We start from the raw sequence: 23,397 nt of genomic DNA on the forward strand, positions 1-23,397 counted from the left end.
CAAAATCTCAAATTAAGCGCTTATGCACATAATGCACAGGATATTTAAAACGTATATAGACAGCAAATAACTAATTCTTCTCCACTCTTCAAACACACAAAAACATTATCCTTTACTGACATAGTGTTTGAGTAAAGAAAACGCTGTACTATTCAAACACCAATGATTTATTCACCCTTGCATTGCGAAAAAGCAGAGATCTCATCTTCTCCAGGCTGTGCGCGGCGCGTCAATCTGAACGGAGGCGGGGTGAAGTTACGAGGTCTCGCTGAGAGCTCGATGATCCAATGGCGTTACGAAGTTTTACTGACAAGTTATTTTAATGCTTATCATTGGTTTACTATTTTTAAAACTCTCTGATTTAAAATAATAAAAACGAATTATAAGCGACTCAAGTTTGGATAATTTTTCACAGCACCTGACTGTGCCATACTCTGCCATACGCAAACGCCGCCCCTGCTCCCACACCTTGGATGACTTGGGTCGCACGGATTTCTCTGCCTCCGCCATGTATCTTTCCTCTACCTCCGCTCGTTTTTTTTTTTTTTTTTTTCTTTTTTTATTTATTTATGAGGCGCCAAACTCTGCTACCATCCGTGTGCGAGAGAGTGTGTTCACTCCGCTCCGCGCTCAACTAAAGTTATTATTATTTTTTTTAATAATCAAACGTCTCCGCGTCGCGCGACACAACGAATCGATTATGAAATTCGTTGCCAACGCTTTTAGTAATCGATTTTTATCGATTTAATCGATTCGTTGTTGCAGCCCTAGTTTGGAGTTGGACTGTTTGAGGTTGTGGACAGGTGTCTTTTATACTGATAACGAGTTCAAACAGATGCCATTAATACAGGTAACGAGTGGAGGACAGAGGAGCCTCTTAAAGAAGAAGTTACAGGTCTGTGAGAGCCAGAAATCTTGCTTGTTTGTAGGTGACCAAATACTTATTTTACCGAGGAATTTACCAATTAATTCTTTAAAAATCCTACAATGTGATTTTCTGGATTTTTTTTTTTCTCATTTTGTCTCTCATAGTTGAGGTATACCTATGATGAAAATTACAGGCCTCTCTCATCTTTTTAAGTGGGAGAACTTGCACAATTGGTGGCTGACTAAATATTTTTTTGCCCCACTGTATGACACTCTCTTATGTATCCTGTGTGACCAAACAATCTGTGTATGTGTTTGTGTGTCAGTCCGACATGGGTTCGTGTATCTGGAGTGTGATGCAGACGGACAATATAGCAAACAGAAGAATGCCAGCGAATGTCTATCACGTGACCCCACACAAATCAACATGGTATGTGAGAAACACCACAGCTCTAGAGCTAGAATACACTAAACGACTTTTAAAATCTGAAAAGAGATTCCCTTGAAAGTCAAAATATCAAGCATGTTTGTTTTCTGTGAAATCTGCAGACTGGCTCTGATTTGTTGCAACTAGTGTCGATTTGCCAAAATTGAAAAAAGAGCTAAACCATCATGTATTGTATTCCAGCCTTAATGCAGAGTTAGTTTTTTTAAACATTTTTTTTCTTTTAAAATAATTTCTTTTTAAATATAGTCCCTGTTTCTTGCTGTGATATTTATTCGGATGTAATTTGACCGGCAAAAAAATCACACTGTAACAGACCATACTTAAACTAAATTTTCAAAAATGTTTGAAAAAAGTTGAATTATTTGTTTAAATATTTATCAAACATACTGTAGAAAACATTTATCCATATACATTTTTACGGAGCCCTTTAAAGGACATTGTGGTGGGAAAAATTCGGGGTGAGTGGAAAAAATTCAGGGTGGGAGGAAAAAATATTTTTCAAATGTTTTGCGTTCCCTTGAGAAAATTTGCGTTCCCTCGCAAAACTTTTGCGTTCTCTCGCAAAACCATTTGAGTTCGGACATATTCTTCCTGTTTACTTTACAGCTTGCAGTAGTTATAGCTCGTATGTTCACAATGGAGCGGTTCATAGAGTTTTATTTTGAACTTGGACTCAAATAAATTAATAAGTCAGTGCTTAGTTCAAGGCACGATTTTGGGACATAATAAAACGCTTAATGTTTTAAAACAGTGAGGACCAAATTCGATAATAATAAAAGCTTATAAAACTATTAGGCTAATATTAATAACCTTATTAATAATATTACTAAGCAGAATAGCCCAGAATATGAACGCAGCGCCCTGCATGTAGCCTAAGCTTTTTCTCCCCCATAAAATGCTTAAGGTAGGCTATAATGAAAATGGTGATTTAAAAATACCAAATCCGTTGCATTCATATTCTGGGCTATTCTCCTTTATTAATAGTAATATTATTAATAAGGTTATTAATATAAGCCTAACAATTTTAGTATTTATTATTATCGAATTTGGTCCTAATGTCACTGTTTTAATACAGTAAGCCACATTAAAGCGTTTTAGAATGTCCCAAATCCGTGCCTTGAACTAACCACTGTCTGACTGTATTTCTTTATACTTGAGTCAAAGTTCAAAATAAAAACTTTATGAACCGCTCCATTGTGAACATACGAGCTGCATGAATCTTTCATTATAGCCTACCTTAAGCGCTTTCTATGGGGAAGAAAAGGCTTAACGTGCAGGGCGTTGCGTTCATATTCTGCTTTATTAATAGTAATATTATTAATAAGGTTATTAATGTTAGCCTAATAATTTTTATCAGGATTTATTATTATCAAATTTAGTCCTCCAATGTCACTGTTTTAAAACATTATAAGCCACATTAAGCGTTTTAGAATGTCCCAAAACCGTGCTTCGAAATAAGCACTGACTGTATTACTTTGAGTCCAAGTTCAAAATAAAACTCTATTAACCGCTCCATTGTGAACATACGAGCTGTAAACAGTGTTGGGCAAGCTACTTGAAAAATGTAGTGAGCTAAGCTAACAGTTACTCTTCTTTAAATGAAGCTTAACTACACTAAAGCTACAGCCCTGGGAAATGTAGCAAGCTAAGCTACGGCAACATGGCAAAAGTAGTTTACTACATCCAAGCTATTTAAAAAAAAATTGTTTAAATTCTATTGAACCAACATCATACCAAGTCAATGCTCTCTCAGTGATCAATAAAACTGTCAGTCAAGCAGATAGACAGGCATGTTCAGTTTAATTGTTTATTCAACAGCCAATTTGGCAACATAATCAGTATCAAATACAGGGCCGGATTGACCTCAAATTGTGACATAGGCAAAATAAATTTTTGCTGTCGGCCGGAAACCTCCTATTAGTAGTTGATATTGTGGCTTTATTGTGTACAGATACATTTATATAAATGGTAACACTTCACAATAAGGTTCAGTAGTTAACATTAGTTATCTGGTGTAATATGAACTAAGAATGAACAATATTTCTGCAGCATTTATCTTAATGTTAATTTCAACATTTAGTAAGGCATTATTAAAATCAAAAGTTGTTTGTTAACATTTGTTAATGCACTGTGAACTAACATGAACTACCAATGAACGACTGTATTTTCATTAACTAACATTAACAAAGATTAATAAATACTGTAACAAATGTATTTTAATGAAATCGTATTGTATAGTGTTACCAGATGTTTAGGCCTACAGATAGGTTATGTTTATTTGCATCGTTGCATGTGTCATTAGATATTAATATAAACATTTCACCAAAATCAAGTTCAAATACGAAGCATTGGACCAGCGAAGGTTTTTTTTTTTTTTTTTCTGACTCGTGTCCTGTTTTCCCCAGTTTTCTGTCATTATGTGGGCGTTCAGTTTTTTTCTGTTATTTGGCCAAAGTATCATATTATCCCAAACAGCAAGCGGTGTTGGCACAGATCCGGCCCACATCTGGCCCGCATGGATTTCACGCAGGCCAGATGTAGGCCGGATCTGGGCCAACACTATGTTGCTGTCTGGGATGAAAGATTAAGCGCTTCGCACGAGCTATTTGGCTGTGACTTGACAACACATGCTAGAGAAACTCTTCTCCGCTCCTCAAAAACAAAAAACCAACAAAAAAAGCATTAGCCTTTGTTTTTTGAGTACAGAAACCGATGTACTTATTCAATTAACAGTTCATTATTTACCTTCAGACTGCAAACAAGCTGAGATGTGCGCTGCACTTCATTGACGAAAGAGGCGGGAGGAATAATGAGGTTTGACTGACAGTTTGAGGAGCCAATGGCGTTACGAGCTTTAGTGTCTGTGGCGTCACTTACTGATCCAGGATCAGTGATCCGTAGCTGTTTTATTTCTGATTTGAGCTTGAGTTTCAGAATGCTTTCTTTGGAAAATGTAACGTTAGCTTTTGTTGACGCTACCAGGAAGAGTAAACAGGAAGAGTTTGTCCGAACGCAAATATCTTTGCTAGAGAACGCAAAAGTTTTGCGAGGGAAAGCAAAGTTTCTTGAGGGAACGCAAAAGTTTTGCGAGGGAACGCAAAACATTTGAAAATTATTTTTTTCTCCCGCCCTGAATTTTTTCCACTCACCTCTAATTTTTCCCACCACAATGTCCTTTAAAGGGTTCCGTAATTTTAACCTGTAAGATCCTAATATAATAGCACAATAAGTATACTGAAATATTAATAGAATTACAGTTTGTTCAATGGATTGTACTGTTGTTTAACGCCATACCGATTGTTCAGCTGACAAAACATCTTTCCGAAGACTTTCAGTGGACAAGAACTGCATAAAACATTTTATAAAATAGTGAATTTTAAAAAGACGTGATCTAGGACCTTTATACAGTTCATGTCAATGTAAAGACTGAAAGTGTATCTCTCACAGTCTCATTTCCATCCACCCTAAATTCAATATGGTGTTCACCTGTGCATTTGTGTCATTGAACAGATATATTTGTATGTCTGTGTGCAGCAACACTACGGACGGATCCTCAGTCAGTTCCGGACCATGTACACCATTGGATATTCCCTTTCTCTTGCGGCGCTGGTGCTGGCATTGGGCATCCTGGTGGCCTTTAGGTAACATTCAAGCCAACTGGGAATTTATTCCTTCTGCTTACATTTTAAATTGAAAACGTGTTTAGCATCAGTTTTTGGATCTTTGGTTGTGTCTGTGGCTAAGGAGTTGGGCTTCTTTGTGTGAACGGTGTAATGCCTTTTGACTTTTATTCATTGCACTCTGATCCCCACAGGAAGCTGCACTGCATGAGAAACAACATCCACATGAACTTGTTTGCCTCCTTCATCCTGCGAGCCTCTTCTATTCTCATCAAAGATGCCATGTTGGAAAGGCCTGATGACTTCCATGTTGGTCAGGACATCACCACTGAACTGGAGGTGGAGTGGCTGGTTAAAAACGAGGTCCAATAACCTGCTGTTTTTCTTTGTTATTAAAAGATGAAAATATACTGTACTACCATTCAAAGGTTTGGGGGCAGTACGTTTTTTTTTTTTTTTTATGTTTTTGAAAGAAGTCTCTAATGCTCACCAAGACTGCATGTATTTTAAATAGTAAAAACTGTAATACTGTGAAGTATTATTACAATTTAAAATAGCTGTTTTCGATTTAAATATGTTAAAATGTATTCTATTTAATCTATTTCTGTGATGGTAAAGCTGGTTCCCTTTCGAACATTCACTTCACGTTGTGTATGGGGTAAACCTGTTTACTTTGTTACTGAAGCCTGATTTGTTCATGTTTGTGTAGCTGCACAAACCAATGGCGCTTTAGCCCGCTAGAAAGGGCGGAGCCGACGTGTATATAAGTCGACTCGCAGTGCCATTTCATCAGAACCTTCTCCTTCAGTGATGAAGATCATCTCTTCGCTGACTCTGCAAGAAGCCGAAGAAAGAAGAAGGAAAGAAGCTCAGCCCGCTCACTGCCGTCGAAGAGCCCCAGGCAGAGGACGAGTCTCCCCTGCGGCCATCCGGCACTTTTTAAAAGAGCAAATTAGAGCAGCTGCTCTCTCTCAACGGGTGCGAGTGGTATCACATCGGCCCAGCGCCCTTGTGCCCCCCTCTCCCCGCTCCGCCTCGTCACACAAGTGTGCTTCGCACAAGAGGATCAATTCCCCTCCTCTGCAGCGAGCGGCTTGGTTTCCTTCGGCGCCTCCGAGGAAGAGATTGCGGTCGACGACTCGATGTCCTTGACGGCATCAGATGCTGAAGAATGGTGCGCTTCCGGTGAGGATCCCGAAGCTCTTTCTTCTTCACAACCATCGCGGCCGAAACCGGAAAGTGAGCTGATCCGTGTTCTCTCCAAGGCGGTGGAGGATCCGGGTCTCGAGTGGTTGGCTCCCGATTAGCCCGCCCATAGCCTTTCAGACGAGTGGTTCCTGCCGGGACGCCATCAACCACCTTCCTGCCCACCCCGTTGTTGCCTGCATTTCACAAGGAACTGACCAAGACCTGGCGTGCCCCCTATTCGACCCGAGTTAGCCCCTCCTCTTCAGCAGCTCTCACCACCGTTGACAACATTGAGGAAAAAGGCAATAGCAAGCTCCCCCCTCTGGAGGAAGCAGTAGCTGCTCGCTTGTGTCCGCCGTCCACCCTGGGATTAAAGGCCCATGCAGCGCATTCCTCGAAGCCCTGCAGTACCACTTCGGCTCTGGCCAACAGGGCGTATGCAGCGGCCAGTCAGGTGTTTCTACAAGTGTTTCAGGTCAAACTTCTCCGTGATATGGACAAGTCTGGCAAACATCAGGATGCTTTCAAAGAGCTGCGCACAGCGACTGATCTGACTCTGTGCGCTACAAAAGCCACAGCTCAGGCTATCGGTAAAGACCATGGCCAGCCTGGTGGTGTTGGAGCGCCACCTTTGGCTGAACCTCACTGAAGTAAGGGACTCTGAGAAAATGGCCTTTCTTGATTCTCCGATCTTTCCAAAGGGCCTCTTTGGCCCCGCTGTGGACGGGTTTGAACAGCGCTTCTCAGAGGCTCAGAAGATGTCGCAAGCGCTGCGTCACTTCTTCCCTAAGCGCTCTGGTGCTGCGGCTGCTAGTCGCCAGAAAGCCCCATCCACTCAAGCCTCGTTTATACTCGCGCCTGGCTCCGCTTCGCGAGCCTCCGCTGACTGCACGCGCACCTCCCCAAACAGCCAAGGCGTTTATACTTGACTCATTCACCGTTGAGATATTCTTTGAAACGACAGGGGGCGACGAGGAGTAGTTTTCCTCTAAAACCATCGGGAATCACTGGTGAGAAGAAGTTATTTGCCGGTACAAGGCTTCTCGTGTGATGAATGAGTTGATGAATTAATAATTTCTTTATGAACTGGTTAAAATAATCTTAAGATTTTGGGTTATTTCGCATATTATTAAGCAAATAGTGTATAAATAGTGTCTACATGAATTCTAATTCTATTTTTATACAATAAAAAGAAAACGTTCTTGAATTAAAAAGCCTTGGACAAACTATGCAAAAACAAACAAAAAAAAACTCTTCATTGTTTTCCCTCAAAGCGTTAAATGTTACCTGGTGGAGTTTGAAATTAACATCAAACTGCTTCTGTTTCACACAAATACCAGCACAGACGTGCATGTTCGGCTAGAATCGCCCAGAACTCGTGCATCTTCGGAAGCGGAGCTGCGTGGAAAGTTACAAAAAATGTCGTGCACACCGCCACGCAAAACGACATCGCGCGCACTCAAAGCGAACTTCCGCCAACACCGCGATGACGTCATATTTGGCGCGCGTACCCAAGCGAACTTGTGGACGCGCCGAGTATAAACCAGGCTTCAGCCTGCAAAGCCCACGCTGAGCCTGGGTTTCAGCAGCGCCCCCAGACGGCAAAGTATTTTCCTTATCCAAAGCGACAAGGCCCACGCCCTTGACTAGTGCTGGACCCTGAGCCCCAAAAGCCGTCCTAACCCATCAGAAAGGAAGAGGAAAGGGTCAGTTCTCGCCTCACCCAGAACTCCCTCAAAAACAGCTCGCTTTCACCCTTCATCCCTCTGAACACCTCTTAGCGATGGAGTTTTGGTTCCCGGTGGATCACGCCCTGCAGGTGCACCATAAGGGAACAAATGTTTTACCACTGTGATAGCGGACCCATATACTCAAGAGAGCAAATTTGCTGTGGAAAATGGACTGTCTCTGGCCCCTCGCACTTTTTTACGAAGTGCATAGACTCGGCTCTTTCCCCTCTGAGGCAGATGGGAATCTGCATATTCAACTACCTCAACGACTGGCTGATCCTGGCCAGATCAGAACAGGAATTACTCGCTCACAGAGCGCTGTTACTCAGCCACTTGGAGCTCCTCGGGTTGAACCTTCTGAAGAGTAATTTTTTCCCCAGACAGCGAGTGGTCTTTCTGGGGACGATTTTGTACTCTGCCCAGATGCGGGCTTGGGTCACGCTGGAATGGTCCCTGACTATTCAGTGACTGGCGGCGTCCCTAAAACCAGGAATATCTCGTCCCCAGAGGCTACTCAGCCTCATGGAGGCCGCCTCCTCTGCGATTCCCTTGGGCTTGCTTCACATGCGGCCTCTCCAATTTTGGCTCAAAGCCAGAGTCCCGTCCCACGCTTGGCACCTGGGCTGCTTTTATATCAAGGTAAACCATCGCTGTATCAAAGCTGTGGCCCCTTGGACAACTTCACGAATGTTTCAGTCAGGCGTACGGTTGGGACTGACCTCCAAGAGTATTTACACTGTCTAGAGCTCCTAGCAGTTTTTATGGCCCTGAACACATTCCTGCCGGGTCTACGCGGGCACCATGTCCTGGTCCGTTCAGACAACACAAAAGTGGTAGCCTACATCAATCGTCAAGGTGGTCTGAGGTCTCACTCCCTTTACAGGTTGGCTTAACGCCTCCTATTCTGGGCACAGAACAAATTCCTTTCTCTAAAAGCGGTTCAGGTGCCGGGCAGTCCTTATTTCTCCCTACGGTGGAAATAGCTATGTTTAAAAGTCCTCAGCTATGCTCGGGACTCTGCCCTTTCAAATCAGGCTTCAGTAACAGAGTAAACAGGAGTTTACCCCATACACAATGCTCATTCCCTTATCTCAGGGAAACGAGGTTATGTTAGTAACCGGAGCGATTTTTAGTATCATTACTCCAGTCTTCAGTGTCACGTGATTCTTCTGAAATCATTCTAATATGATGATTTACTGCTCAAGAGACATTTCTTATTAACAATGTTAAAACACTTGCTGCTTAATATTTTTTGTTATTTTCAGGATTCTTTGATGATAAGAAAGTTGAGAAAAACAAGCATTTATTGGAAATAGAAAATGTCTCCTTTTTAATTTTCTCTATGGTCTTTTGATCAATTTAATGCATCATTGCTGAATAAAAGTATATATTAAAAAAACTTACAAACCCCAGACTTTTGAATTGAATTGATAGCTGTTTTGGTAACCAATGTCAATGTGTAGTTTGTTTATTTGTGTAGTACAGTATATGATTTATTTAAATTTTCTCCAATAATTTTTGCGCCTCCAATAAATGCATAAGCAACAAAGTTAGCCACAAAAATAACTGACCTTTCATTGCTAATTTTTCACTGTGTCTTTAATAAACCCTGACAGTAGTTTAATGCCAAAATAGGGTTTGCACTGGTGAAAGCTGTTAGTAAATCAGGCCTTTAATGCTACAAACATTTTTATGGAAGTTTTTATGCTAATATGCTGCTTGTAAACCTTGAAGTATGTTGTAAATGACCAGGAATATTCCTTAAAATGCATGTTAGTATAGATGTGGGTTAAATACCTATTTACTGTGCAAATAAATCTGAATGGAGGTGGCAGGTTAAAATTTAGCGAAAAGCTTTCATTGATCCAAAAACAACGTATGCGTTTCAGACGGCGGTCGGCTGCAGGGTTGCAATGGTGATGATGCAGTACAGCATACTGGCCAACAACTACTGGCTGCTGGTGGAGGGCATCTACCTGCACAGCCTTCTGGTCGTCACAGTCTTGACAGAGAGGAATTACTTCGGCATCTACCAGTGTATCGGCTGGGGTGAGAGGTTCAGAGCTTTTACGCTGTGAACTCATTAACAGGGTTTAAAAGCTTCCTCATACATAGCATGTCCAAACAGAGTGTGGCAGATGGTTTATGCCTTGTATCACAAGGTCTCTCTCTTTCTCTTTCTCCCTCAGGTGCCCCTCTGATATTCGTGTTGCCGTGGGTGATCGTGAAGTACTTGTATGAGAATGAAGAGTAAGTTCTGGAGCCACGTGGGATGAGTGTGTTTGCGACTGATGAAAGCCAGCTCTCGTCAAACAGTCAGTGTGTTTTTTGTAGCTGGAGAGTTGGCCGACATCAGTACTCTGTCACTGTAGCTTTTGTTTTATAACAAATCAAATACATAAATTGTGGACACAAGCTACCCAGATACTATGTCAAATGCTGTGATGCTAGGCAGATTTTCAGTCTCTCCATGATAAATGAGTATTTAGCATTTTTATATATCTTCAACATCCACTCCAGTCTTTCGGTTTTGCTTGTAGCAGCCAACATTTCACATTGTGCGCGTAAAATCTCATAAATCTTTCACTCATTCACTGTTATTGTTGGAAGGGCTTTCAAGATGTAAATTTATTTTAATGACCCTTTGGGAGTGTTGAGGTTACATATTTAAAATTATCTATTTCATCCATATTTCAAAACCTGACTGCTGCACACAATTCCCGTAAGTTAGTCTGCCATACATCAGATGTATTGTAAGTAGCACATTCGTAATAAATTGTGTGAAGAGAGAAAAACAAATTGTATCTTAAATGTAAAATGGAGTTTCCATATGGTATTTATTAAACATGGCTTTGTCTACTGTATATATACTCTATTAGATCTTGATGATAAAGCTAAAAAAAATGTCTGCTTTACTGCTTCAACCATACTTTTGGTCAAATAGCCATGTTTTTGCCTGCATATTTTTGTACTAACATATTTTAATAAATAAAACCTCACACTTAATGACAAGCTAAATGATTGTTGAATCTGAATTTTGAATAATTTCAAAGAAACAATGAATCAAACATGCTTATCAAAAAATTACAGTTGTAATGGTCTCAAACTTAGGTCACAAAACTAACAAAAAAAACCTAATATAGTATACACTCTATAGTTGTCTAATTGTATTAAATATAATTTAAAACTATAATACATTTTCACTTAATTGCAATTGATATGCAGTTGACTGTCCTGAAAACATTACATTCACACTTTAAAGGGATAGTTCACCTAAAAATTACAAGCCTGTATGAGTTTCTTTCTTCTGTTGAACACAAAAGAAGATATTTTGAAGAATGTTGGTAACCAAACAGCTAACGATAGCCATTGACATCCATAGTATTTTTTTTTTCTTGTCTTTTCATACTATGAAAGTCAGTGGCTAGTACTGTTTGGTCACCAACATTCTTCAGAATATCTTCTTTTGTGTTCAACAGAAGAAAGAAACTCATACAGGGTTGGAACAACTTAAAGATTAGTAAATAATGACAAGATTTTCATTTTTGGGTGAACCATCACTTTAAGTATATTATTTCCATAATAAATTCTTTCTCACAAGGACTATCCCAGCCCCCTTTCTATAGTTTTTCTATAACTCAGCAGAAAGCACAGAGACTGACATAAATCATGTAGTTTGTATATCTGTGACCACACTTTGTGTCATGGCCTACTAGGCGTTGAGGACAGGTTCATACTGTTCCCCGTCCATCCAGCTGAACTTACCCGACCTGAGGAGATAAAAGAATCACTCCTTCCTGTTGATAAGCTGCACATTTTCCCCATTCAGACAGCATGTCATCTGTCATGTCATGTGTATGTGAGGCTATTTGTTGCAGTGTTGCTGGGGTTTTTTCCACACTATCACTCCAAATACTGAGATAATGCAGCATGTTCAGTGTGCAGGTTCTCTGTACACTCTTAAAAATAAAGGTGCTTCAAAAGGTTCTTCACAGCGATGCCATAGAAGAACCATTTTTTGGTTCCACAAAGAATCATTCAGTCAAAGGTTATTTAAAGAACCATCTCTTTCTTACCTTTTTTATAATCTTTTGACACAAAGAACCATTTGTAAAACAGAAAGGTTCAGATGTTAACGGTTCTTTATGGAACCATTTAGACAAAAAGGTTCTTCTATGGCATCATGAAGCACCTTTATTTTTAAGAGTACATGCACTGAAATAGTTGTCAAAACAACAAAATGGCACACTGCAATGCACTTTATTTGACCTTCCATTTCTAGTGTGATGAATGAACCGGAAGTAATATCAGCCACAATTTTTAACATCTAGTTCTTTATGCATTATTTAATCGAACTGCCAAAAGACATTTTATACACAAAATTGGAGTTAAAAAAATGTGCAACTGTTCTTACATTAAGAGGATGACTGGGTGTTCTTAATGATGTACTGAATTAAAACAAATATGTATTATGAAGTCATGCGACAACAAATTAGCTTATAGCACTATACACAGTGTATGTAGAGTATTCAGTAAAATCGTAAGCTAGTATTCCTTTCTAAACATCAAATAAAATTTGCATATGTGATTTGTTTTAAGTAACAAATTTGATGCATCAGCAGGTTTTTATGGCTCATGTAATATTATATAGAGGGAATATGGAGCTAAAAACTTGAGGAGGAAGAAACTGCCAGTGGTGCGAACGGGACAATATGGCCCCCTCAGCCCGATCTGTGGGCCCTGCACCTTTGGCCGCTTGACGGGAGCCTGCGAACTTCCCAGAGAGTGTGCTGAACACCATTTCTGAGGCCAGAGCATCTACAAGATGCCTCTATGCCCTTAAATGGTCTGTGTTCTCCACTTGGTGCCTAGACCGCGGTGAAAACCCGTCTACCTCTGACTTATCGGTGGTTCTGTCCTTCCTGCAAGAGCTTCTGGATAAAGGACGTTCCCCGTCCACACTCAAGGTTTACGTAGCAGCTACAGCGGCCTCACACGCCCCTATAGCAGGCCAATCTGTGGGCAGGAACACTTCGGTTGTCCGCTTCTTAAAGGGGTGCCAAGAGGCGGAATCCACCTCGGCCCCTCACAGTCCTTACATGGGACTTGCCCACGGTGTTGAGGGCCCTGAAGACCCCCCCCCAACCCTACAGTCCACTACCCTCCGGTCACTGTCGCTAAAGACTGCTCTGCTCTTAGCACTAGCGTCGGTCAAGCGAGTAGGAGACCTGCAGGCGCTCTCCATTAGCCCTGCCTGCCTGGAATTCAGGCCCAACGACTCCAGTTACGAAGCAGAGGCTCTCCAGGTGGATAGTGGATGCTGTTACTCTAGCGTACTCTTCCTTGGGCCTACAATGCCCCATCGGAGTATGAGCCCATTCCACAAGAGGCATTGCCTCATTGAGTGCGTGGTCTAGCGGTGTGGCTATTACAGAGATCTGTGCGGCGGCCGGCTGGGCCTCGCCGTCCACATTTGCTATAGGTTTTATAACCTGGACGTACCGGCCTTACAGGCCAGAGTCCTCTCTGCTTAATGGCACATTTTACGCATGGGAACCATTCTGATGGAGAATCCTCGACTGCACGGCGCTCAAGCTCTCTGATTGGTTGCTTGCAGGTTTTGGCCCAAGGAGTGCCGGAAATGCAAGAGTCTTCTGGAACAATTACCCAGGCCGGGCGTGACCTCTATGAGTTTAGCCCGTTTTAGCCTTGGAGTATATTGTTATGCTTCCCTATGGGCATTGAATGCTTGAGGAGGTATAAATTGGAGTCGTTCCTCTACCAGCACGGCGTGATTGTACTGGGTTCCCATAGCGTCTTTAACAAGACGCCGTACGAGTGGAGTATCGACAGGGAACGTACTCGGTTACGAGTATTGTGTACTTTGCCGTGCTGGGTAGCTGCACGACTCAGTCGTCGCTTCAGTCGAAGAAACCTGAGATCCTATGGCGAACGGCCGCTTACATAGCCAGATGGCCCCGCCCATTCTGGCGGGCTCTGGCAGGCTTCGTTGCCATAGTCGGTTTGTTTTTAACACACTACACGAACCAATGGCCGTGCAGTTTCACTGCGTGATTGAATAAGGCTTCAGTTCAGGAGAAAAAATGCTTTTTCCCGTAGCGTCTTTAACAAGACGCAGTACTCGTTCCGTATCTCAGGGAACCGAGGTTACGACAGTAACCGAGTACGTTTTATTCAGAGGCCTAAACTGAGAAAAAATATGCAATTTGCTTCAGTTGCTGATATTTATATGGTCAAAAAGTAAGATAAAGTTCTGATTCTGTTAATGAAATCTTTATAAGAGACTACTTGCAAAAAATAGTTTGTCACACTATATCTCACCTAGATTAATATGTCTAGTAAGATGATATTTAAATGCTTCGATTTATTATCAAAGCTCTGTATTTTTTTATTGTTGGGGACAAAAAAATAAATCAATAAATAAAAATAATAATGCAATGCAATTCAGTGATGATTCAGAGACATACAATTAAATGTTCCTTAAAAGACTGCTCTGTCATATTTGATACTAACATTTAACATGATTTTTTTTTTTTTTTTTCTATTAAAAAAACCCTATGGATAATCAAGTAAACCTATGTTGCTTCAGTAAACTTAATTTTTTAACTACATTTTGTCTATATTGAGTATTTTTATTGAACATATATGCCATATATTTGCTCATTCACAGTCATGTATTTGATCTCTTGTTGTTGACCAGATGCTGGGTGCAGAATGTTAACATGGAGTACTGGTGGATTATTCGTTCGCCAATCCTGCTGGCCGTGTTGGTGAGTGAGTCCCGATCCTCGATCCCTCATCAGCCTCTCTCAGCTGTACTTATCTGCCCGAGTGTCCCATATTCAGAGCACTGCTAATGCCACTTTACCTCCACCCTAGAAGTCAATATGAATTCAAAATTGCTTTTTAGCCTTGATTATTTAGGATACTGGTGATTGGACAGGAAAGCAGAAGGAAAGAGGGTGAATGGGTTCAGGAACCATAAACACAACAGCTCCATATACAGTATGTCATATGCTGATATCACAATTTCCAATCAATCAATCAAACAAACAAACAATCAATCAATCAATCAATCAATCAATCAAACAAACAATCAATTCCCCATCAAACAAGGCCATCATATATATTGTTTTGTCATTGAATATGCTTTTTTACTTAGAAATGAATTGTATTATTGTAAACTCTAATGCAGACTCATCCTTCATATGTCTCCACGGGTTCAGCGACCCAGTGTTTAAAAAGGAAAGGGCCGGGAGGCTGAGGTTCAGAAATAATGCAATTAAAAGAGTGTAGCACTAAAGTTTTATAGGTGTAATTAGCTGTAATTGCAGAGTGATTAACACATAATTAGAACACCATTAATTATGAAGAATGAATGTGGTACAACACAAAACACGATTCAGTTAGTTGTTTAGTGAGACTTGCTGACCAAACAGCACTGAATAAGACTTGAGGATCAAACATTTACTCAGTGTCCCTCCCTCATTAACACCTCATAGGAAGAGTTTTTGTATCAGTCAGTGTACGAATCTATATGATTGAAAAGACTGGAAGTCACTGGAATAACTGGAATAAGTCCTCTACATTAGTTGAATGGTTGCACATCATTCAGAACTGAATTAATATTCCATAAACCAGTAATGGTACACAATATTATCAGAAATAATATAGAAATTCGGACTACACTTTATTTTAAGGTCTCCATGTTAGAGTAAATATACAGTTAAGTACTAGATAATATTAATTAACAACTTACTATAATATCAGGGGTTACACTTTGTTTTAAGGTGTCCACATTACAGTGTACTTATATATTTAAATACTGAGTAATATTAATTAAGTACATGTATTTATGGTTAGGGTCAGGATTAGGGTGTGGCTTAGGGTTACTTGCATGTAATTATGCATAATTTGTTGTTATTATAATAATAAGTACATGCAGAGGCGTTATGCCCATTCAAAGTGATCATATCATCGGCTGCTAAATTCAAATCTGCGTTCACTGATTTGATTGTCGCACAAGCCCACCGCAGACCGAGGAGGTCGGCACGCCGCGATGGAGGAACCTGGGCCGAGGACAAGGTCATAAGTCTCTCTTCAAGAGTCTGACCAGGTGTGCGAACTGGCAACACTGCGGATCATTGCAGAGGAATTTCTCGTGGAGCTCGAGTGCTGGGAGGAGACTCCTCCTCCGCCGTGGTTGAGGGGCCAGCAATCACTGGCAGTCATTTAGAGGAACTGAAGGACTTATTTGAGGACAACCTTATTGACTTTTCTTAGTGAGGTTTTTCCCAGCTCCCCTGTTTCTCCAGATATTCTTGTTTCTCCAGCGACTCCTGTGTCTCCTGTATTTCCTGAATTCCCGCCCAGCCTCCCTCTCCCGCCTCCTCACTCAGCCAGTTCCTCAGCTCCGTCATCACTGCTGTCCTTCAGCCCCTCTGCACCTCCTACTGTCCAGCTGGATATGCAGAGTGTCTTCGGGCCATCAGCTCCATCCTACACAGAGGATCCACTGTCTCCGCCTCTAGCCTCTGTGCCCCCTGCTCCACCTTGGCCCGTCGACACTTCGGCTCAACCTTGGCTCCTCCCTCCCTCGGCTCCACCGGAAACCATCGGCCATACATCTTCTCTGGGCTCCCTCGTCCCTCCAGCTCCGCCTTGGTCAATTGTCGACCTGCCTGCACCTGCTGCTTCGGCTGGCTCGTCCTTGGCCCTGGCTACGCCTTCGTCCTCGGTCCCACCGGCTCAGCCTTTGACCTCTGGATTTCTGGTTCCTCCTCGGACGCTCATCTCCACGGCTCCTCCTTGGTCTCCAGGACCATCGGCTGAGCGTGGGCTCATTGGCTCTTCAGCTCCATCTGGGTCTCCATCTATGGGGGATTGCATCTCCGTCGGTCGTCCCCAGGGTGTCCACGACTGTCAAGGCATAATTCCCACTTTGGCTCCCCCCGCCTTTGACTCCGCCCTGGGGCCTCGTCCTGGTTGGTCCCTGGCTCAACACATGTCTCCTCCTGCTCCTGGCATTCCCTTGGCTCCACCCACCCTCCACTCCCCCGTGGACTTATTTTGTGTACTGTTTTTGGTTGGTCCTCTCTCCTGCTCCACGCCCTCCTCCTGAGCCCCCGTCCTCCCTCCTCAGGTTGAACTCTTTACGGCGTGAGGACACACCTTCCCGGGAGGGGGGCGATCTGTCACATGTCACACTAGTTTTCCTTGTGTCTTGATCAGTTCATTGTCTCCACCTGGTGTGCCATTAATTATCTCATTAGTCCATGTATTCTTAAGTCCTGATTTCTCCCCAGTTCATTTGCCAGTTATTGTCTATGTTACATGTTTGAGTGGATTATTCCTGAGTTTTCCATGTATGTTTCCTGGTGGATTTCTATTAAAGACTGTTATTTTGGATTCCCTGCTCTCCGTGAGTTTGATCTACCTGAGACCATAACAGTAAGTAAGATATTAATTTCATAGTGTAAACAGCTTCAGTGATTTTAATGGGAGTTTTTGAGAGTGCTTGAACTCTAGACTGTCAGTGAAAATGTTCTTTGATAATGTAAATGTTCTTTCCTCGCTTTCTGTACAATGAAAGTGTTATGATAAGTAGCTTAGCCTAACTTACAATGTTTTTATTCATATTAACTTTCAATGTTAAATTCACATTAAACATATTACATTCACATAAAGTCAGTCATATTAAAACTATGTTATGGCATGACACCGTTATCTGTTACTTAAGTAAACAGACAGGTTTTTATGCATAGTTAATAGATTACATTATTAGGTAACTTTGACCATCGACCACTATAGATCAACTAACATAATCTATAAAGGTGACAATCGAGATATTTCATGATATAGTTAATGCGTTTGGGAATGTTTCGAATAAAAAAGAAAAAAGTAAATTAAACATAAGAACATAAGTGCTGTGGCTGCTGTCACCCCCCCCCCTCAAAAATAATGAGTGCATGACGCCCCTGAGTACATGTAACATATGTAACAAGGACACCTTAAAATAAAGTGTTATCATATCAGGTTATGGGTAGAATTAGGGTTTGGTTTAGGGTTATTTGCTTGTACAGTAATTATGCATACTGTTATCACTATAGTTAGAACATGTAACATGAAATAAGGATACTGTAAAATAACAGCTTACGGAAATCTGTATTTAATAATTTGATGTAATATCAAAAATGTTACATTTCTTTTTTAAGTTATCCAAAAAACATGGTGGACATTTGTGGCACTGTACAGCTAAATTTAGATCTGAGTTGATTCAACTGATGTGAATTGCTATACTTTGATATGTATTGAAAAATACATAGAGACAGTAAGCTCCCATTAGTTGACGTTAGTTAATGCATTAACTAACATTACCTAACATTGAACAATACATTCATCACAGTATCTTTGTTACTTGTTATTAGAATTAATAATTCCATTACAGTTGCAGTTAATACAGTCGTTTAAAGTTAGTTCATGTTAGCTCAGGCCATAGGCGTAAATCCCGGGGGGGACGGGGGGGACAGGACCCCCCCATCTGAGGCTTGTCCCCCCTAAAAATATCATTACAAGCGACTCTGTGTATTGAAAATAATATAATGGACATATACTTAAAATAATTGTGTGATTAGTAAAACAAAATAAATGCAAAAAAAACGTTTTAAGTTCAGAAATGTTTTGATTCCCCCCTCCCTTTCCTCACAGTGGTTTGGTCCACTGCCTGCTTTCCTTCTTTACCGATGCACACACACGAGTCCGGCGGGAGAGAGCAAGTTAGTTATAACTTAGGCTATCAAGGCTGTTTTATTCTCTTTAAACATCGAGTGAAATGATTCTTTCTCTTTAACACAGATGATGCTGGATCATTAATAAATTCATGACAAAAAATTATGACATCCGATGTATTTTCTATGAGTGATTATAAGGTTAACAAGCTTAATACCATAGCTCACCCACTACAACTAACATGGTGATAAACCTGTGTGTGAACTGATATTAGGCTAATATTGTAGACCTACGTGTTGGGTTTTGCTCAATATGATGTTATGTGGCAGATCAGTGGGTTTAATGCAGTCGAATTAATGCGAAAGAGACATACTAGGTTTCAGACGAAACCTAAAATACTATGGATGACGCAAAATAATAATTATAATATGACCGTGTGGTGAACCATGAACTCATATTTAAACACGGTGTCCATGCTATGTACACACATCTATCCTTACAAGTACAATTTTGGCTGTATTATTTGTGTCCCCTTCAAAAATTGCTCTTGAGAAATTTTACGTTTATTGTCCCCCCCTACTGTCAGATGAAATTTACGCCCCTGGCTCAGGCCCATTAAATAAACAGAAGCAAATCTTCCTTTTAATGTGTTAGTAAATGTTGAAATTGACAATACCTATGATTAATAAACACTTTAGCAGTATTTTTCATTGCTATTACATGTTAACTAATGCTAACAAATTAAACCTTAGAGTGTTATTAAAAATTCAATGTAACCGTGAATAAATTGGCATGATTAGTCTAAATTAAAAGGAATATAATCTATTCCCTTTCCTACGTGTGTGTTCCTGCCTTTAAATCTACATTGTGTATTATTAAACTAGTATTGAATGTTAATCTCCTGCGTCTCCATGCTCCTTCGTCTCCTCGTCTCCTACACAGTAGGTAAACCGTGACAGAATACCGGACCCAAAAACAGTACTCGGCGCTCCTTTTCCCCGTTTTGTTTTCCTGTTTTTTTTAAAAGTCTTTTGTTTTTCCCTGTTTCTCTATGGAAACCGCCGCAAGGTTTTCTGCTCTTGCCCACCGAGACCTCCCGCTTATGGCATATGCGTGGGAGTTTTGCGGGATCGCCACGAATACGGCGCTGGATGACGCCACGCTGAATTCTCTGTTCTGAATCAGGGCCAACTACTATCGCTCCGTGGACCTCCCAGACACCACAGGACTGAGTTGGAGGGAAGGGATCTTCCGGTGTCTGGAGAGTGTCCAGCCCCGATCCAGAACCAGCTTGCTATCAAGTCCGTCAGCCGTTCCCCAGGCAAGCCTGCCGTCCGTCGCTGACTCTAGCCCGCCGTCCGCGGCTCACTCAAGCCCGCCGTCGGCAGCTCACCCAAGCCCACCGGTAGCCGCTGACTCAAGCCCGCCAGCCCGAATTACCCCAAACCAAAGTAGGAATTTGTGGAGGATGAGACTGTCGGCTCCAGCCCCAGAGTCCACTCCAGCGTGTATCTCAGAGCTCGTGGATATGGCACTAACCCTAGAGTTCTCGGCACCTATCCTCACTCCAGAGCCCGTTCCTCCAGAACCCGCTCCTCAAGTACCCGCTCCTCCTGAGTCCCCTCCAGAATCCCTCCGGGCATTGAAGGACCTAATTTCCCCCAAGAACATTTTTGCCCATGGCTGTGGTGACCAAGCCGGGCAAGGCCCATCCGCCATGGCCTCCTGAGTCCCCTGATCCGCCATGTCCTCCAGAAAGGCCAGCTCCGCCATGGCTTCCCGATCCGCCCTGGAGGCTCTCCTTGTCTCCACCCTGCCCCCCCCCCCCAATGGTACGGTTACGGCACAGGACGCGCCCTCCGGGAGGGGGGCGATCTGACACGTGTTTGAGTTCCTATTTGTCCATATTTGGTTCTGTTCCTGTTCATTATGAGTTCATGTGGTTTCAGCTGTGCTTAATTATCCTCGTTTATTCCTGTGTATTTATAGAGTGTTCTGTTCCTTGTCCGGTATTGTTCGTCTATTCCCTGTCCTACGTGTGTGTTCCTGCCTGTAAGTCTACATTATGGATTATTAAACTAGTACTGAATGTTAATCTCCTGTGTCTCCGTGCTCCTTCGTTTCCTCGTCTCCTACACAGCAGGCAGACAGTGACAATATAATTACAAAACTAATGAACTTCAGTAACGGAATTTCCTATTCTGCCATTCCTATTCAACAACCTGTGGCCATTTCAAATAAAATGCACATTCATGAAATGAAAAAAGGCCAATTCTGCCTATTTTATCCAATCTTTACACCCACACGACACATAGTAAGAATTTTGATGATACTGATATTACTGTGACCCAGGCTTGACTATTTTCTGACATAACTGAAGGAATGTGAAGAACACTGTAAGGTTAAATGTTTTATACCCTGCAGTTTCCATCTATGCTCACACCATCACACCCAATTGCATTGCATTTAGCTTAGCATTAAGCACAACATTCAAAATTGAAGTAATTTCCATTATGCACGAAGCACAGCTCCATATGATGTCGACTCTCAGTACATCAGGAAGCTACCACACATAATATGTTTTAGGGTCTACAGCTATGATTTCAAAGAATAACTTTCCCCCTCCTCCAGTGCCTTATTTCCACATGATTGCATTGAAACGCACAATACTGTGCAAAATTGCCATGCATTCATAATGCTCACATTGGCTATGAGGTGCAGATGAGCATTTAGCAATGTGCAGTGATGTTTCTGCGTATCTGTCAGCATCTCAAGTGTTCCTGTAGTGGGCAGGAATTCCTATGTTTAAATTTTCCCAGGGCTGGACTGTACGAATGCCATTCCCAGACTCTGCCAAGCATCGCTGACTTCCTTCCCCCTACACTCCTCGCTGCCCCAGTCCCTCATCTTGAGTCATTTGTTGTGCTGTGAGGAAACTGTTGTGTCAGTTTTGTGACATAACGGTCTTAACCAGGGCATTATGATGTTTTTTTTTTGTTTTTTTTCCCTCTGTCCAGATTAACTTTTTCATCTTCATACACATCATCAAGATCCTCGTGTCCAAACTGAGGGCGCACCAAATGAGATATTCTGACTACAAGTTCCGGTGGGTGTTCTACAGTTAAAGGGTTAACTCACCCAAAAGTGAAATGCCTGGCATTGTTTATTCCAAACCTGTATGAGTTCCTTTTGCTTCAACGCAAGAGATGTTTTGATGAAACACACAGTGAGCTGTCAATAAATGCATTATAAAAGTAGCCCATACAACTATATATAAGGTTTTATGAAGTCATATAAATGTCTATTAGGGATATATAAGGATAAGGATATTTGCATGTCTGGGAAAAATTTGGGATTAAATGGGTCAATAAGCAGCAAATTAGGAGTTTAATGAGGCAAAAGTCGTAGTTAATAGTTGGTTAATAGTGAGAATTGGTCCCCAAACTATAAAGTGTGACTGAATGTGTATTTTTGGGTGAACTTTGAGCATTTGCACAATGTTGTGCATTTGTTTCCAGATTAACTGTCTATTGATTTTCTCCCAATTTCAGGCTTGCTAAGTCAACCCTCACCCTGATTCCGTTACTGGGGATCCATTCGGTCCTGTTTTCATTTGTTACTGATGAGTCTACCTCACATGGTGCTCTATCCCTGCGCCTAACAAAGCTATTCATCGACCTCTTCTTCAACTCCTTCCAGGTCAGGAAGTCTTAATAACCCATCGCTCTAAATAGGGTTGAGCAAAACTCTGAATTTTAGATTTGTTTTACTTTCAATTAGTGAAGTTTTAGTGGAATGATGGGACAAGGAATTTACTGAATTTGAGTTCATTAGTCTAAACCATTTTCAGAAATTGAATTGGAATCTAAAAGGCACTCTCAAGTGAGTTAAATTTTGAATGCCGCACAACTCTGACCCTCACTGATAGATGCATAACAAGCTCAAAATTGCTCAGAACAAGCTCAGGTATAATAACAAATTAAAAATTATGTTTTTGATATGCCACTCAGTCGTGGCTAAACAGAGAAATCACCTCACCCTGCTAAAATCTCCCTAAAAGCCCCATATGCTGCAAATTAGCAATGCATTTTAAATGTCCCTTGATTGGGCAGCAGCTTTGAAAAAAAAAAAATTGACATTATGTAGCTTATTTTACAGTGTCAGGACTAATTGCTTTAAGAGAGCAGATGCTACAAATTGGCTGACTTACCCTTTGACAAACTGGTAATGACACTCGTGTGGAGCGCAGCTGCAATGTGACGAATTTGCCTGGAGGAATTGCCCTGATGAGACTTTTCACATGCGTAAAGATTCAGAGTAAGGGAGAGAACAAGTGAGGCCATAAGGCTTGAATGTTATGTTTCCATCTGTCGACACTTCATCCTTATTGGCTTTTGAATACAAAACAAATGGAGAACAAATATACTACAGTTATCCTCAGATGCTGTATTCCTTATTTATGGCAATAATCTGACAGTAATTCCATCACAAACCAATTCATTAGCAGAAGTTATTACTCCATGACCTGTGTAATATTAATAATGACAAATGACCGATGTGCAAAAAAATCAATACAGTTTTGGGAAACAGTCATGACTAGCTACATCATTTCTTCAACAATGCATTGTACCATGGTTGTTAAGCAACAAGCTGTATGTCATTGTAGGGGAAATGCATCCCTGGACATTTCAGCAGCAACTTTTTTAATTGCTTATTCATGCTCTGACATGTTCACAGGGGCTGCTGGTAGCCATCTTATATTGCTTCGTCAACAAGGAGGTAAGTTTGATTCTCT

At 41.4% G+C, this 23,397-nt stretch overlaps 1 protein-coding gene across 1 annotated transcript in view; it reads left to right on the forward strand.

Annotated features, from left to right (window-relative positions):
* gcgra (glucagon receptor a) overlaps positions 1-23,397 on the forward strand; it is a 96,474-nt gene that overhangs the window by 62,082 nt on the left and 10,995 nt on the right. The window contains exons 5-13 of the mRNA XM_058771985.1: positions 1,194-1,297; positions 4,850-4,956; positions 5,130-5,298; positions 9,743-9,902; positions 10,043-10,103; positions 14,575-14,644; positions 21,620-21,708; positions 22,154-22,301; positions 23,340-23,381. Of these exons, the coding sequence (XP_058627968.1) occupies positions 1,194-1,297; positions 4,850-4,956; positions 5,130-5,298; positions 9,743-9,902; positions 10,043-10,103; positions 14,575-14,644; positions 21,620-21,708; positions 22,154-22,301; positions 23,340-23,381 (950 nt within the window). The remainder of the gene's footprint in view (positions 1-1,193; positions 1,298-4,849; positions 4,957-5,129; positions 5,299-9,742; positions 9,903-10,042; positions 10,104-14,574; positions 14,645-21,619; positions 21,709-22,153; positions 22,302-23,339; positions 23,382-23,397) is intronic.

The sequence above is a fragment of the Onychostoma macrolepis genome, chromosome 03 (assembly GCF_012432095.1).
Source record: "Onychostoma macrolepis isolate SWU-2019 chromosome 03, ASM1243209v1, whole genome shotgun sequence".
Lineage (NCBI taxonomy): Eukaryota > Metazoa > Chordata > Actinopteri > Cypriniformes > Cyprinidae > Onychostoma > Onychostoma macrolepis.